Source organism: Sapajus apella, unplaced genomic scaffold (assembly GCF_009761245.1).
Source record: "Sapajus apella isolate SASKATOON/1434 unplaced genomic scaffold, GSC_monkey_1.0 scaffold36, whole genome shotgun sequence".
Lineage (NCBI taxonomy): Eukaryota > Metazoa > Chordata > Mammalia > Primates > Cebidae > Sapajus > Sapajus apella.
Window position 1 is genome coordinate 19,059,288 of NW_022436976.1, and position 16,763 is coordinate 19,076,050.

Sequence of the window (16,763 nt, forward strand, 5' to 3'; positions counted from 1 at the left end):
AGGGAGGAAGGGAGGAAGGGAGGAAGGGAGGAAGGGAGGAAGGGAGGGAGGAAGGAAGGAAGGAAGGAAGGAAGGAAGGAAGGAAGGAAGAAAGAAAATAAATAAGCGCTAGGAATACAGAAGGCTGGGTTCCAGTCTAAACTGTGCCACAGATTAATTGCATGACCTAGGACAAACTGCGTGAACTCTCTGCTCAGTTTCATTTTCTCTATGATCAAATGATTTAGTTTCTTCAAGAACTACTTTTATTATAAATTGCTCTGGAAACATAACAATACTAAGGAATATATAGCTAAATGCATAGGATATGTTTAACAGTCTCTTCTGAATTTATTTTTTTAAATCTAGGACTGTAAAGAAAAAGATCTCAATTTGCAAAAACACTTTTTTGGGGTGCTACTTCATGAATTTCATACCTACTACATAACAGTTACTGTTCTAAGTCATAGAGTAAGACAAACAGAACAAGCCTCAAGCAATGACTGGTACTTGAACAATTTAATCACTGCGATGAATTCTGAATGAACGTCAAGCCAGGTAGGCATTTCTAGATAGCTGATTACTTTTCATAAAGACATGCTTAACTTCAATGGCAGTGTTTTATTTCTGAATTATTTAGAAAACTGGTTAGTCTCACTTAACAGAATTGTTTTAAAGTAATTCACTTCTTTATTTCTCCCACCAAACCTTTCCCACCTTTCAAGTACCCTGACTCTTACTGCCACTGAATTAAGCTTTTTAGGACTCTCACACACTAGTGAGCTTGACTGCTTTTAAAACCTTAATAGCTCTGAAGTACAAACACTAAAAAAAAAATTCATTACTAGTGTGGAGAATTATTTGAAGCTTAAATTCATTGTAGTGAAACACATTTTGCTTACAGTAGAAATTAACATTTTCAAGAGCAACATTTAACATAATCCTTCCTTAAAAAACAAAATCCAAATACACTCCAAAAATGCTAAGCAAGGAGTCCATTTTAAAGAGAAATGAATGAATACGTGTGAAAGTGAAAAAACAGACTATATACCATCTTTGAAAGTACTAAAATACTTAAATACAAAAAAGCAAATCCACTAATTTTTTTTCTCTTTTATATCACAGAAATGTGGCCTAGGTGAAAAGATAGGTCTTGAATTGTGCCATGGACTTTTTTTCCTTAAGAATGTCCCTTACGTGTTTACAAATGCTAAAATAAAAGACAAAATTGTTCGTTCCTAAAGGTCCCTAGTACATTCCTTATAAAACCCAAAGGATCAACTATTTCTTCCTCTTACCTTTTTCTCCTATTTTCCTCTTATTTTTGCAGTTAGTAAAACTGCAACTATCCTTTAATTTTCTTCCTTTAAGTGTGACCAGGACAGCATCCCTTTAGAAGGTTGGTAAATAAATTTAAGGGATAACAAACAATAACAAATATTGCCAAAAAGTAAAGGGAGCATATTCCATTTATTCTAAGTACATTAAATACTGTTTTAACGTTATCACAAGTGAAGAACCAATATATACTTCCTCTTATGGACTAAGATAATCAGATCAAGTACAAAGAATTAGTATATTCTAATCACATCTAAATCACTTTGTATTAAAGAATTAAATATTTTTTTCTGGAAAAACATGGTCAGGGGTCATGCTCTTGTAGAAAACAACAACTTTTTTTTTTTTTTTTTTTTTTTTTTTTTTTTTTAAAGCCCAGAGGCATAATACCTGCAGTTTTCTCTGGAGACATACTTCTTCAATAACCTGTTTTCCCCCTCAGATTTCACAAACAGATATATACTGTTGCTTTCCACTTACTGTTACTTCACAAGCTATCCTTAAATCCTCAGATTTATATGATCAAAAGCACAATAATTCAGCATCTGAATTATTACATCACATGTTTTTATATTGGCTTCAAAAAGAATGAATATACTGACAGCTCAAAGTAAAAGCCAATCAAGCATTTCTCTTTCATCTAATTTTTTAAAACCACTTGTCTCAAAAATCATCGCAATTATTCAAGTATTGATACCAGAAATATTATAAATCAATTGTACTTTTCACTTCTCCACCTGTCATTTTTGTAAGACGCAAATCACAAAAGTTCCTCTAACTCTTCCCCAATTCACTATAAATGAAACTATCTACAAGTAACTGAAGAATATATGATAAATTGTTTAAAGATATCACATCCTTAAATAAACAGTAAAAACAGAATTCCAGTTCTTTTATTTTTGAAGCTGAACTATCCACGCGTTCCTACAAAACATTCCATTCGCCAACTGATAAAATATTTAAGAAAACTAGAACATACATTAGAAAATATCAGGAAATGACTAGTGAATCAAAATAATTTTTTTCCTTTATCTTCCAATAAAGCAACCATCTTTACTTTTTAAAACAAAAAAGTAAATACTTTCATTTACATACGTTAGGTTTTTAGTTCCCTCAGCAGTAAAATTTGTTTTTTAAAAACACAAAAATTTTAAAATTTTTATAAGCTATTTTCCTTCAATAATATCTTGCCTTAGTATATGACTACACACGGTAAAGCTCAAATCATCCTGAGCAGCACCATGAGAGAAGAAACCACATTACCTATATAGCACATTGCTGTTTATCTGATATTCACTGAAAAGGGGTCCACTGAAGACTAACTGACAAAATGTATGTAAATCCAGCTACACACAACTCCTTAAACACGAAGGAAAGAAACACTTAAGAATAAGAACCTCACCAGGACTAAAATCCAGGTACTGACCCTCAGTCTACTGGAACAAACGCAGTCACATTTTGGATAAATAGAAAGTACTACGTTCTCCAATTCATGTGCCTGGAAATACAATTCTTTAACCACCAAGAGCAAAGGAAATGAAAATAAATCTAAGATCTAAATTTAGTTGTAAATTAGAAATATTGAATATTTTAAAAAGAATATTGGCAGCAAACAGCCCTGTCTGCTACAGTAAAATCTCACCCTCCCTCCTAAATCTAGTTTTCGGTGCCTGTGAAACCATGAAAATGGCAATTCAAAGAAGAGAAATGCCTTATCAATCAAAATTTAGAGTGGCTTATTTCGAAGAAGACATAAAAAATCCAGATGTATCGTCCCGAACTCCCAGGGATAAAGTATACTGAAATTCTTCCACGGGTAAGGAAAAAAGGAAACAAAACAAATTCCCAAAAAACTTAAGATATTTTAAAGGTAAGAGGCAACAATTTACAGTTCCAGTAGCATATACTTAGTTCTGACTAATGATAAATCAACAGCAGTTGTATGCCCACCAACTGCAGCCTAAATATGCGAAATCAAAGAAAGGGGCTTTGGGAACTTGTTTACTGTAAAACGAGCAAAAAGAAACAAGAAAAACCTTTTCCAATGAAAGAAAAATTAGAAAGAAAACAAGAATAGGCAGCCTTGATTTGGAAAGTGGGGGGGAAAGCCTGGAAAGTGAAGGTTGTGGGGGAGGTGGGAAAGCAGCTCAGAGGTTGTTGTACCTTGGGGAGGGGGAGATAGAACTGTCTGGATAAATGGACAGACTCCCCCAACCTGGAGGGTAGGATTGCGGCTGGCTAGGTTAACCTCTCCACGCTTCTTTTACCACGATCATGAAAATTACAGAGTTAATCAAAGACCGCCAGCCTTACGTTTTCCCCACTAACACAGACTGGATGTCAGTAGCAAACGGCTGGGGGTGACGCGGAAGGGCGCAACAGCATCTCGGCTAGGAAAGGAAGAAACTTCGCAAGAGGAAGCAGCAGCTTCTCTCCTGGCCCCTAGCACCGGCCGGTGAAGTTGCGCCACAGGCACCCCTTCCCCGGCGGGCGCCCCCTCCCCCTCGACCGAACTACTACGCTGCACCACCCTTCAAACTGCCCCCGAAGTCCAAGTACTCCTACGCTTCCTCCTACCCGCGGACCCATCCCAACTAAGTTCCAGGCGAAGCTCCCGCCCAGAGCATGGCCTGTTCCGGACAACAGGTGGGCAGCAGCGCCAGCAGGGCCGGGCCTCTCCTGGCCAGGCCCACTCCACTCCTCTCCGGCCCAGGGCCGGGGGTGCCCGGCTCCAGGACAGGGAGGGGGAGCTCGCTCCCTTACCTCCGCCATATTTGCCGTACTGCCGGGTCACATCTCCGCGGCGGCCGCAGCTGGGTCACGGCCAGAACCCGGATGTGAGACTCAGCAACGGGACTCCGGCCGCTGCCGTCTCTGCCGCTCCCGCCGCCGCTGTCTCGGCGGGAACGCGCAGGAGCCGCCCGAGCGCGCCCACCACACCCCACTCCGCCCCCTCGCGGCGCCCCAGCTGGGCTGGACTGGAGGGAAAAGGCCAGCGAGCACGCGCCGGAGCAAGGACGCGCGCAAGGCCGCGCGGCCCCGCGGCCAGCCCTCCCCGGGAAGCGAGGAGGGGGAGGAGTCAAGGTGGGTGTGGGAGGAGGTGGGCACCGGAGCGGGCGCTTCTCTGGCTCCAGCTGATCCACGACTCCAGGCGGAGGAGGTTGTCTAGGGAGCAGAGAGGTCAATGAACAGTGCCAGAGGAGCCACGTCCAGCATTGACACAAAAGGGGAAAAATACGTAATATTTTACATGTAGGTCGTTTTTGCAGTGCATTTGCTGAAAAACGGATGTTGCTGTGATGCAACAGCAGCAAGAACTGCTTTCAAAGCGGTTATGCCTTGACAAATATTTCTCCATCAGTAGATTCCCAACAGGAAACGTAAAATCCTATATCCCCAAATCTCTAGGGCGGTCAGAGAAAAAATTAATGTAAGGGGGTTGTGATGGGCAGTCTGCCATCCTCATGTCATTTGAGTTTTCTCACACACTTCTGTAATGCCAGTAGCTACACAGCTATGTACCGGTTGAATTTTGCACAACTAGACAAAACTTAAAATACTGAAAACTGATTATTTTATGGATTATCATCTATTTAACAGCATGGAGGGAGAACGTACTTCTTGCAATGCCTGAAATGCTTGTAACTTGAAAGTTAATTTTAATGTATTGGCCTAGAGCTGCCAACTGACCATGATGCCAATGCTGATGACAGCCAGAGCCAATGATTTCAAAGTAACAAACAAGTTTCACTTCCATTATACTAAGGCAGATACGGAATAACACAAAGGTGACATTAAAACAGTCACTTACATATTTTACCAAACCAGTTTTAAGGAACATATTTTACTAAACCAGCTTTAAAGTCTTTATTTCAAAAGACTGGGATTTTTTTTCCTAATCTTCAAGGGTTCCTCTTAATGAAGTTTCAAAAGTGACTACCAAAATCAACGACTTAAATATGAGAATTATTCACTCCCTCCAAATAATGTGAACCAATGCTACAATATACTGCATAAATGTATACATATACAATTTTTCCTAAAGTTTATACTTATAATCCTATATAGGGGAGGCTATTATTTATATTCCCTTAACATTCTAGACTCTATCAAGCATTTGCCTACTTCCAAAGATTCAATGTTAATTTGAAACTGTTATGTCCAATAATAATCTGTGCATGAATAAACTGCATTTACAGATATATGAAGTAGCTGCTAAGTGAAAGGACATTACCTGGTAATTTGACAGGAAAAGAGTCCACAGACAGTCTGTAAACCAATTAAACATAAACATCTGATGCACATTTTCTACTGAAAGAAAAGCAAGGGAAAGAAGAGAAAGGAAAACTTTAAGGTTCCCAAATCTACAAACAACTTTTACCATTAACTGTACTGTACAGTATTTCATTTTATATTTTAGAAAATTTATATAAAAGTGTTTTTCAGGATTCCTTGGGGGAATAAATATTTTAGCAGAAGTATACAGTTTCTCAGTTACCCTGTTGAATTATATCAATACTTTGGACTTGAAATAAAAATGACTTTTTAAAAATGTCAGTTCATATCCAAATAGTTTTCAATCAATATGCTTAATGAAAAGAGCTGAAGGCAAAGAACAATGGATGTACATGGACCTGAAGTGGATACAGACACAATTAGGGGCCTAAAGGTACAAACTTGGTTTTTAAGTTTTCCATTAAAACATGAAAGCTAATTTATGAAATTTAGCTGGCTACCAAAGGAAAATTAAAAGTGTTAAAATACAAGGTACAGGAATAACGTGCTTGCTTAAGTACACTGAATCTTTGATTTTTCAGTTAAACTACCCCTAGAAATCCTAACTGTGATAAAGAGCAGGGGATCATAGTCTATTAACCCACTGAATAAATCCTAATATTGTCAGGAAAATGGAAGTCTGAAACATTTCTGAATAGGTATCTAACTTACTGTTAAATAATTTTTTAAGTTTACTAATATTGGTTCAATATTACTAGCTTTAAATGGTATTATTGAGGGAAAAAAATCTCTCTAAATTTTTCTCCTTCCCCTTTTCATAAATGCGAGTTCAGTGGGTGTTTTAAATTCAGATACTACAAAAGAGGAACAGCTCTAATTCTGCAATTCACAGGTAACACATTACCACTGAATTCTGTATCCTTCCACTATTATTTTACTCTAGTGATACACTTATCTGTAAAATATTCAGGAGCCACCTTAGAGAACAAAACTCCTTTCTCAAAAACGCTGCTTATCCTCTTCAGTATTAAATACATAAAAATTAATCATTCGCTAGTCGAAGAATTTTAGTGGTGGATGGGACCTTAGAGGTCTTTTTAGTCAATTCTCTACCCTATCAAGATAGGAGTCTCTCATCATGCTTTTACTAGCAGGCTTTTTGCCTATGTTTAAACACCTCCAGTGACTCATTACATCTCATAAAGAGGCTGCTCTTTTAAAAAAAAGTTCAAATGTTTAAAACATCCTTTCTTTTATTAAGCCAGAATCTACCTCCTTGTTGTTTTCATCCATTACCTTTAGTTCTTCAGCACTTTGGATTAATTCAACAGATACCTTCTTTGTATCCAAATGCAAACAGTTAATATTTGTACTTGGGTTAACAAAAAATTATCTTTAAAGCTTATTCATACTAGAAAAGCTGAAAATAGGACATGACAGAGCTAAAAGCATAAGAAAATGCACCATTAACTGTCTGCTTAAAATTATTACTTTGTTATTTATTAATGTGATATCAAAAACAGCAGTTGTTGGAATTGTGTATAAAATCTTTAAACTAAAAAAGTATGGTGAATTTCAATTTTATGTGAGGTTTGTGATTAATGTCCCAAAACAAAAAAACACTATACAAAGCCTGAATAAATGCCTCTTTAGTTCGTATTCCCCACCTAAAGCCTCCTATTTTCAGGCAATCTAACATTAATTTTTATGACATTAAGCTACTCAAAACTGCTATTATATTGATAAATTATTTGTAAGCAATTTACCAAATCTTCCATTCAAAAGTTATTAAACAATTTTATAGAGGCTATAAGACGCACACACACAAACCCCTCAGTTATTACTATGCTTTTAACAAAAGCATTTAGGATCGCAATCTTACTTCAACCAGTATCTTAAATGAACCAATGAACAAACTTCTTTGGCAATTTACATATACCTAAGAAACATAACCTTTTATTCAGTACCAACACCTGATTCAAATACAAGTAATATACATATATCTATACTATAAAAATCTGTTATGCAATCCAAAAAGGTACCTCTCGAAACACACCAAGAAAATACTGTACTTGTAACAATTTAGACTCTGGGGTTAGCTGACTGAAATAGATTAATACAACACATCCAAAACTCTAAAAAAAAATTCTATATCTAACAATTTTCAGGGTCCATGAGTCTCTTTTAAGGTTAGTTTATAAACTATTTCCTGAAATTTTAATTTAAAAGCAACAGCCTATACCCTATCTTTATGATGTGGTGGTAAAATTTTATGGATAATTACTAATGTGCTTGAAAATACCTAAATACTAAAAAACTTAACCTATTACATTTGGAAGCCCCACATCTATAGTGACAATCAGTGTCAACTTATTGTTGGTTTCATTTTTATTAATGCCACTCTAAAACTTATATAGGTTTCTGGTTCTTCAAATAACAGTTTTGTATTTTCTTTTCATAATTTTTACAGTTTTATTCAGTAGCCTCATTTTATCAGAATATTATAAACTAGTATGTTTATGGTTGTTAAATTGTTGACATGTTATTTTTATCTCACCCAAATTCTGGAAATTACTGGCCCATCAGTTCTCAAATACTGGAACATATAAGGAGAGTAATATAATACTTATATTACTTGAGGGAGTTTGGATTTTCCCTCCCTTAATCTCCAAGTGTACCCCTGCCTACCAGCATCACATCCGTCTTGTCTGCATTGAACCTCAACCAGTTGGTTCTTAACCACGTCCGAAACTCAGCCAGGCACTGGGAGAATCGAGCGACCACACCATCTGGATCAAAGGAAAGAGAGCCTCAGTAGCAAGGAGACAGAAACGATGATACATGCTCACCATCCACCCTGTTTAACATTTTTAAAATGTGACGGTCGGGAATTAGGACAAGGATCCCATGACAATTGTAGAAAAACATTTAATGAGCCTTAAGTCATGCAATTTGTAACCAATGGTAAAGGAATAAAAGTGACCCAATAAATTGGTCGCCTCGTTCCACCCATGAGTAAGAAGGTTCAGTCAACTTCGGGTCATTTTAGTGAAGCGGCCTCAATAGACAAGCCAGTCTTGTAATTACATAATTTCCTCTGCAGAATTACAGAATTTTCACGTTGGAAAAAGCTTTAAATAGGGAAAACTGAAGCCCAGAGAGGGATAGTGACTCACTCAAGGTCACACAGCATGCAGGGACCACAGATAGGTTCCAAGCCAGGGACCTAGCCACTACAAGCTGAAAGAACAAGAGTGAAGAGTGGCGGACATCTGTCCCAAGGGATCCTCCCACGCACTAGGAGGACCTCGTTTCCTCACAGTAATACCCTATTCGAGTCTCTCCTCCCTTCCTCACTCTCCGAAAAGAGCAGGTTGGCCCAGGGCGCTGCTCACCATAAAGGCTGCAGTGCAAACAGGAGCCTCTCGGGGCTGAGACACAAGCGACGGAAACACAGGGGAAAGAGGCGGAGCCACAGCGGGGTGGTCAGCTTAGCCCCACCCCGACTGGGATCAAGGCCCGCCAGGAGAAAGGGGCGGAAGCGAACGGGGCGAGGCGAACTCACTCCGCAACGGATTCCCAGCGCGCCGCCGCCACCGCGAAGGCAAAAAGGCGGCGCTGGGAGGGGGAGGGGGTGGGGGTGGGGGCGGGGGGAAGCTGCGCATGCGTCTTCGGCTGTCGACACCGGTCCGCGCGGCGAGCTAGCCAGGCGCGTTCTGCGGCAGTCCCTCCCCGGAAGTTAAGGGTCTTCCGGGAGGTACACTGCCGTGGGGGAGGGGAAGGAGAGAAAGGGGACTGAGGACATCTCAGGAACCCCTCATCCCAAATTGGAACAAAAGGGGAGAGATGGCTTGTGGAGGCTGCACTTACAGCCGCTGCCGCTGCTGCCGCCGCCACCTTCGCTGCTGCCGCCACCGCCTGAAGAAGCCCCATCCATCCGCCTGCAGCCGGGAGACTCAGAGCCTGGGAGGGGCCTGAGGCCCGGGCCGCCCGCCTCCTTCTTCTAGTCGTCGTCCGGAGCTTCCTCCCGCTCCACCAACCCTCTGCCCTCCCCTCCGCCTCCGCCCTCCTCCTCGGCCTCGTGCCGCCAGCCAACCGCGCGGCCGCTTGTTGAGCCAGGGCTCCACCGTCGCCATGACGCCCGGCAAACATTCTCGAGCCTTACCCCGAGCCGCCAACGCCGGGGCTCGAGGTACAGAGACTTCAGAGGCGGCCGGAAAAGAGGTGGTGGACCACTCCCCAGCTGGTCGCTACCATGCCAGTCTCTCCGGCAGGCAGTCACAAGCAGCAGAGCTTCGGGTTGTAAGTTCCGGCGCTAAAACCGTAGTCCATCCCCGTGGGTCCCGGAGGGTGCCTTTCTGTTATGGATGCCATTTCTGGATTTGGAAAGGGCCTTACTCTAACTGGGTTCCGTCTGTAGACCTCGAAGCTCCCAGGCGACAGTGCCTCGTTTATCGACCTACTACGGCCTTTTGAAAAAACCTCTACTGCTGTGCTTGCTATATGAGAAAAGACCTGGTTTGTTTAGAACCATCCTTTCTCTTAGCACTTGTAGTTTGTTAAGGCCTGCAATCTCTTAAGCTTGATGCCTTCATGCTGTGCCCAGATGTTCAAGAGCCCGCTTCTGTGAGCCACTAGGCCGAACACTGCTGTGCTCTGCAGTAGAGGTTTTTTATTGTCTCCTCAATATCATCTTACCTTAAAACCCATTCCTGCTTCCAACATTCTGCTGTTATGCAACAATTGAACAAGACTGGAAAAAAGCACACCAGCTATGTGGACTTGTCTTTAAAATGGTTCCTTAGTGCTGGCCATAATGCTGGCCAGTAAGTTCCCCTAAAGTTCCCCAATTAATTTGTTTTCTCTTCCCCTCTCCAATCTCCTCCACCTCAACTAATCTTTCTTCAGCGGAACTTGTTGAGAGTTCTTGGGAGAGAACCTTGCATTCTCTCTTGAATATGGTACTCATTGCTTTTGTCCATCCAACCACTCCACCAAAATAGCTTCTGTGAAAGTCAACGATAGTTATGTAACCAAATACAATGGCCATCCACGGTTTCATTCCTTACTGACCCTTCAGCAGCATTGGTCTAGTTTATCACTTTTTGAGTTTTGAAAAGCTGTATTTGGGTTCTGAAAAACTATTCTTCCTAGTTCTTGTCTTGGTTCATGGCTACACCTATTTTAGATCCTTTGCTGGTACCTGTTCCTCACTCCCATAACTACAGTCATGCATCGATGTGATACTTTCTGAGAAATACCTTGTTAGACAATTTCAGCATTGTGTAAACGTCATCTAGCGTACGTGTACAAACATAGATGTATGGGCTACTATACACCTAGGCTGCAAGTTTATAGTAGGCTGTACACCAAGGCTATGGTAGGCTCTACATTTAGGTTTGTGTAAGTATACTAAATGGTGTTTGCATAATAATGAAAATGCATTTGTTGCTTCTAGGCTACCAACCTGCATAGCATGTTACTGGACTTAATAGTGTAGGCAATTGTAACACAATGATAAGTACTTTTGTATGTAAACTAGAAAAGGTAATGTCTTGTGCTTGGATGTTGTGACAGCTACAACATCCTTAGGCAACATGACTCACCTCCTTCAGATGTCACCTTATCAGAGTCCTTTAACCACCCATAGAAAGTAATAATAGTCCCCGCTTGCAGCTCTTCAATCCCTCACCTTTGCTTTAATTTTTCCATAACATTTATTCCTGCCAGGCACAGTGGCTCATGCTTCTAATCCCACCACTTTATGAGACTGAGATGGGCAAATTGCCTGAGCTTGAGTGTTTTCGACCAGCCTGGGCAACATGACAAAACCCCATCGCTACAAAAAATTGAACCAGGCGTGGTGGCATGTGCCTGTAGTCCCAGCTACTTGGGAGGCTGAGGTGGGAAGATTACTTGAGCCTGGGAAGTTGATGCTGTAGTGATCTGTGATCACTGCCATTGTTCTCCAGCCTGGTGGACAGAGTGAGACTCCGTCTCAAAAAAAAAAAAAAAAAAGTTTATTGTATACCTGCTTATTAATCCATCTTCACCTAAGGATAGTACTCCAAAAGGGCAGAGATTTTTGTTTTGTTCACTTTTGTATCTATTGCCTAGAATGAAGAAGGTGCTAAATAAATATTTGTGGATTGAGTATGTACTTCAGTAACATTGGTTAGTGCTTATCTTGTGTGGTTTTTGTTTTCACCTTCAGGTGTGGAAATTTTAGTGGAAAATTGAATTTGTTAAATTGAAAAATACAAAAACTATCCAAATCTCATAGTAGGGAGTGTAAGAAAAAGAGTGTCTTAAATGTTGACAATTTCCTAACAGACTGTCAACTAAGAAAAGAATAGGGTGGGAGATGCACTTTTCGCAGTAGCCTGTTATCTATTTAAAATGAAGTTTCACAGACAAGTTTACAACCTTTTGGTTTGGCCTAATCTGTTATTTGTTCTGATCTTCCTTCTTTTAGGACTTAATCCTGATCTTGGAAAGCATCTCATGAAGCAAATATTTGTCAATTTTCCACTTTCTCTTTCCTTGTGTTAGATCCTTGCCTTGAGTTTTACAATACTGGACAAGTCTCCCATTGCAGTAAAACAACTACTGATTCTTCAACCTTTATCCCATTTCTCTGTACAGTGCCTTTATATTAATTCCTTACATGGTCATGTTTCCTTTTGATTCTTATTTAATGTTTTTATCTCTGCTTACACTATTCACCTGTTCTTGAATATTATCCACTTTTTTCGTTAGAACCCTTAGAATATTAATGATAATTATTTTAAATTCACAGTCTTACACTTAGAAAATATCTGCCATAGCTGAGTGTCGTTCTGATACTTACTTTTTTTTTAACCTTTTCATATGCCTTACAGTTTTTTGTTGAAAGCTGAACATATTGTGTAGGCAATATGAACTGAGATTAAATAGATCAGTAGTGTGTTTTACATTTGTGTGGCTAGGAGTTAGGCTATGTTTACTGTTTAGTTGTAAGTGTGTAAAGCTTCAGCTTCCTCTACTGTCCTTGTTTCTGTCTCTTATGCTTTCCCTAGGGACTCCTTAAATAGGGTCAATCTTGCAGTTCCTTCAGTTGTAATCCCTTTATTACACAGGAGCCCTGTAAATATGGTGGTGAACCAGTGACTCCTTAATGGGTAGAAACTGGAGTGCACAGGTGAGTGGGTGCAGGAGCCAGGGTGAATGCTTTTGGGCGCCAGCAAGAGTGAACTTGTTGCTCGCTCCCCAGCAGCATCTAGGGGAGGGTACCCATGAAACCCCAGAGGAAGTGTTACAGTGCCCTTTTAGCTTTGCCATCTACAGATGGCTTAAGTGTTAACAGCTCAGTGGAGGGTCAGCATGACAGCCTTTTGCACTGGCACTTGTGACACCCAAGTTCTTGTCCAGCATCCAGGAGGAATGAAAATGAGTCACATGAATGAGTTGAAGGTGGTAAATGTGGGGGATTTTATTGCCAGTGAAAGCAGCTCTTAATGGGAATAGGAGCTGAAAAAGGGATGGAGCAGTAAGGTAATATTCCCCTGAAATTCAGCTATCCCCAGCCAGACTCCTCTTCAAAGCTGCGCTGTCAAGCTGTCCCTCTGAAGTCAAGCCGCTTAACTCTGACGTCCAATCATAGTCTCCAACATCCAGCTGCTTCTCTTTCTGCCGGCTGAGCCTGGGTTTTTCTGGGCACAGGATAAGGTGGTAGGGAGTAGGCCACGGGTGGTTTTGGAATAGGCAACATTGGAGTAGGAAAACACAGATGTATGTTCTCACTTTGGGCCGTGATTCCAGGCTTCAGGGTGGGATCCTCACCAGGGACCTGCCCTCTTTTTCCCAGAATTTCCCTGCTTCTTGTTCCTAATTCCTATCAATGGTAAGGTATAGGGGGAGGGGAAGTATTCTACAATACTGTGATTAGCTCTTAGTGTTTTATTGGGCCCTTGTCCCTGGGCTGAGACCTTGACAAGTGCTTTTCAGTACATTTTTTCATGTTTGTGGGGGAAAGATGGCTATTGGGGGCCAGAGTTGGGTATTTCCTTTCCCCATGTCAGGCCCTGATGAAACTTAATTTGGTTGGGCTCTGGTAAAGTAGTTGTCTTTAAGGGCAGGTGTTTGTTAAGGAGAACATAACATTCTAGGTGTATTTTTTGAATGGTTATTTCCTATCCATCTGCTAGAACCCTGAGGAAATTTTTCTTTAATCTTCATCCTGAGAACTTTGTGGGCTTATAGAGGTAAAACTTATGAAAATGCAGGGCCCCTCCATGGACTCTCCAGAATATTTTCTCTCTCAAGCTAGTCTACACTCAGTCTTCAGTAATTAGGTAGTTGCCTTTTAAGTTGCTGGCTTCAGTGGCAATTTCTGCTCCCTGTAAATTGTGCTTCTCTGTTTTCAGCTTGTCTCTCCAATTTTCAAGGTAGTAGTTTGTTCTCCTTAAATAGAGGAAGAACTATTTTATGGGTTAATGTGAAATTGTTTTATTGTCCATCAGTTTAGTTTGAGGTGGCTGTTAGACTGGAGCTATCTAGTGGTCAATTATTCCTGTGAGTATGTGAACCCTGAAAATTTGAGACAGGTCTCAGTTAATTTAGAAAGTTTATTTTGCCAAGGTTCAGGATGTGTGCCTGTGACACAGCCGCAGGAAGTACTGGCAACATGTGCCTAAGGTGGTCAGGGTACCACTTGGTTTTATACATTTTAGGGAGACATGAGACATCAAATTGGCATATGTAAGAAGTACATTGGTTCCCTCCAGAAAGGCAGGGACAACTTGAAGCAGGGAGGGGGCTTCCAGGTCACAGGTGGGTGAGAGACAAATGGTTGTATTCTTAGGAGTTTCTGATAAGGCTTTCTAAAGGAGGCAGTCAGAATATGCATTCTGAGCAGAGAGATGACATTGAATAGAATGGGAGGCAGGCTTGTCTTGAGCAGTTCCCAGCTTGAATTCTCCCTTAGCTTTGTAATTTTGGGGCCTGAGACATTTGTATTTCACATTTCTTTTAAAAAATATTTTGGAGAAAGCATTTTAAAAGAAAAGGAGTTTCTGGTCTCAGGTTTTATCTGATCTCTCATAGCTAGGACAGTTTATTCCTAGACGGGTTAGGTCCCAAAAGTTCATTTTTAGCAGATTGTGAAGCCTCCTTTCCTATGAAGAAGAAACAGGAGGGAGAAAAACAACAAAAGAACAATCCTGGAAAAATTGATATAGGCCACATTACTCTGAAGTCCATACATTAATAGGTAGATGTGAAAGTGGTTTATGTGCCTTCCAGAATCTTCGTGGAAGCTTTCTCTGTCTCATCTTTTTCTCTCTCCCTTTTATCTTTCTCTGCCTAAATAAATCACTTTCTAAAAAAAAAAAAAAAAAAAAAAAAAAAGTGGTGTATGTATGTAAATAGGTTGCTGTTATTTTCTTCTGAAGTTTAAGTTGTCTGGCTTCAGTTCACAGGGTTTTGAGAAAGCACAGCTTAGTTTCAGTGACTCCAAATTAGGATAATGGGGCGGTGGGGGAGGAAGAAAATTGAAAACATTATTTTGAAGACTTATAGCCAAGAAAAATTAGAATTTGGTCCAAACTGTAAAAAAATAAATGTTGAAAAAAACATTAGGAAAGACTAGAATCTAACAATAGGTGTGCTATAGTTTTGAAACATAATTTTTTTCTCCAGTTTCCCATTTTTACCAGAGACAAATCATGGTATTACTGGTTTGCTTTGTTATACTTGATCTAATTCTTTCTATACAGTGCAGCAAGAATAGCTATTTTTTACATAGGCTTTTAAATTGGCTTTGTTGGAACTTTGTTTTATAGGAGGAACCTCAGATAAGACTTTTTTAAAGCCAAGCCCAGCTATGGATTTGTGCAGTCAAATACCTAATAGTTGGGTGAATTTCCTCTCCTCAAGATAAACCTGAGGTTTCTGGACCTGTCAGAAAGTGACATTTTTCACTTAACACAGTTCAGAAACCGTGTACAGGGACTGTGTACACAAAATATGAGGCCAGTTTTTCCAAGGGGTTTATTGGTTCCATAAGTTAAGTTTGATTCCTTAAAGGAAACCACACCATTCCAGTCAAAGTCTTGGTAAAATAACCAACATCTCCAGTTGTGTTCTGATACAAATTTAGAGAGATTCATATTGCACTTGTGGAAATAACTGTATTGCCATAAATTAAGAATACTCAACAAATATTTCCAAATTCTGGAGAAATCACATAGTGAAAAACAAATATGCCCCAAATTTTGTTCATAGGAGTATACTAAATTCTTAAAAGCTGTCAATAGCTCAAAAGAAAAGTTTCAAGACTCTAAAAAACAAAGGATAAGCAACATTTAAAGCAAGAGTTAAAAAGATTAGTTTCCTGTCAGTTCAGTTTATGGAGTTAACTCCTGTTCTGCTTGATCATCATGAACATTTCAGCTCTCCATGAGAATCCTGAAAGTTTTTCCTTACTCTGTTCTAATGTCAAAATCTACAAAGTTATCAGAAACTTGCATTTAAGAACACCTGTTAGAGTTCCGTATTTGATTATAGAATCACCTAAAAAGGACCAAAACAAGACAAGAATTGTCCATGGATGACAAAAGTTTTAGGGCAGCCGTAATCAAAGACACAGTTGACAAGGAAATTTGCTACCTCTGTGGCACATAATTTAACAACAATTATAATTATTATTGATAATGTACACTGTTATATCAGAATTATAGGAGTTTTCCATAATTTTGGTACACATACCAATAACGCATTTTTACAAATATAGCCCAAAGAAAACCAAACTTCATTTCATATTTGACAGTGCTTTCTGTATAATTTTTGTACCAAATAAGACAAATTATGTCATTTTTGGACGTTAGGGGACCTAATATCTTAAAGGATTAATTAGATCAGAAAAAGACATAATTTATAATTTGATTTTGGAAAGTCTGTCAAATATCAATGGCTTAAAAGACTTACTATTGAAAAATAGGATCCCAGGTCATTGTAAAAATAAACCTTTAATGACAGTGATGACTCAAGGATTTCCAAAAGAAGGCAAAGATCTTTGTTCTTTGAGAGAAGAGACTTAATTTTCCAAACAATAAGCCCTAATAAAAACAGCATAAAGCCAATTAAATTTATTTTTCATATTTTATAAACAATCTATAAAATTTTAATTTTGACCATAAGATATAGCAATATAGCTTCCAAATGCTCTTAAT

General features: G+C 39.7%; 2 protein-coding genes across 13 annotated transcripts in view; one reads left to right on the forward strand and one right to left on the reverse strand.

Moving 5' to 3' along the window:
• The window catches only part of MIER1 (MIER1 transcriptional regulator), a 61,846-nt gene extending 52,227 nt beyond the window's left edge, over positions 1–9,619 (reverse strand). Inside the window, exons 1-3 of one of the 12 annotated variants that reach the window (XM_032296662.1) lie at positions 9,424–9,518; positions 8,242–8,342; positions 5,552–5,628 (exon numbers count right to left, since the gene is read on the reverse strand). In XM_032296662.1, coding sequence (XP_032152553.1) covers positions 5,552–5,611 — 60 coding nt within the window. In that variant the 5' untranslated portion in view covers positions 5,612–5,628; positions 8,242–8,342; positions 9,424–9,518. The other 11 variants (XM_032296667.1, XM_032296656.1, XM_032296663.1 and 8 more) reach the window with 11 other exon arrangements.
• The window catches only part of WDR78 (WD repeat domain 78), a 95,643-nt gene continuing 88,435 nt past the window's right edge, over positions 9,556–16,763 (forward strand). The window contains 3 exon segments of the mRNA XM_032296655.1: positions 9,556–9,739; positions 9,742–9,774; positions 9,777–9,855. Of these exon segments, the coding sequence (XP_032152546.1) occupies positions 9,688–9,739; positions 9,742–9,774; positions 9,777–9,855 (164 nt within the window). The 5' untranslated portion in view covers positions 9,556–9,687.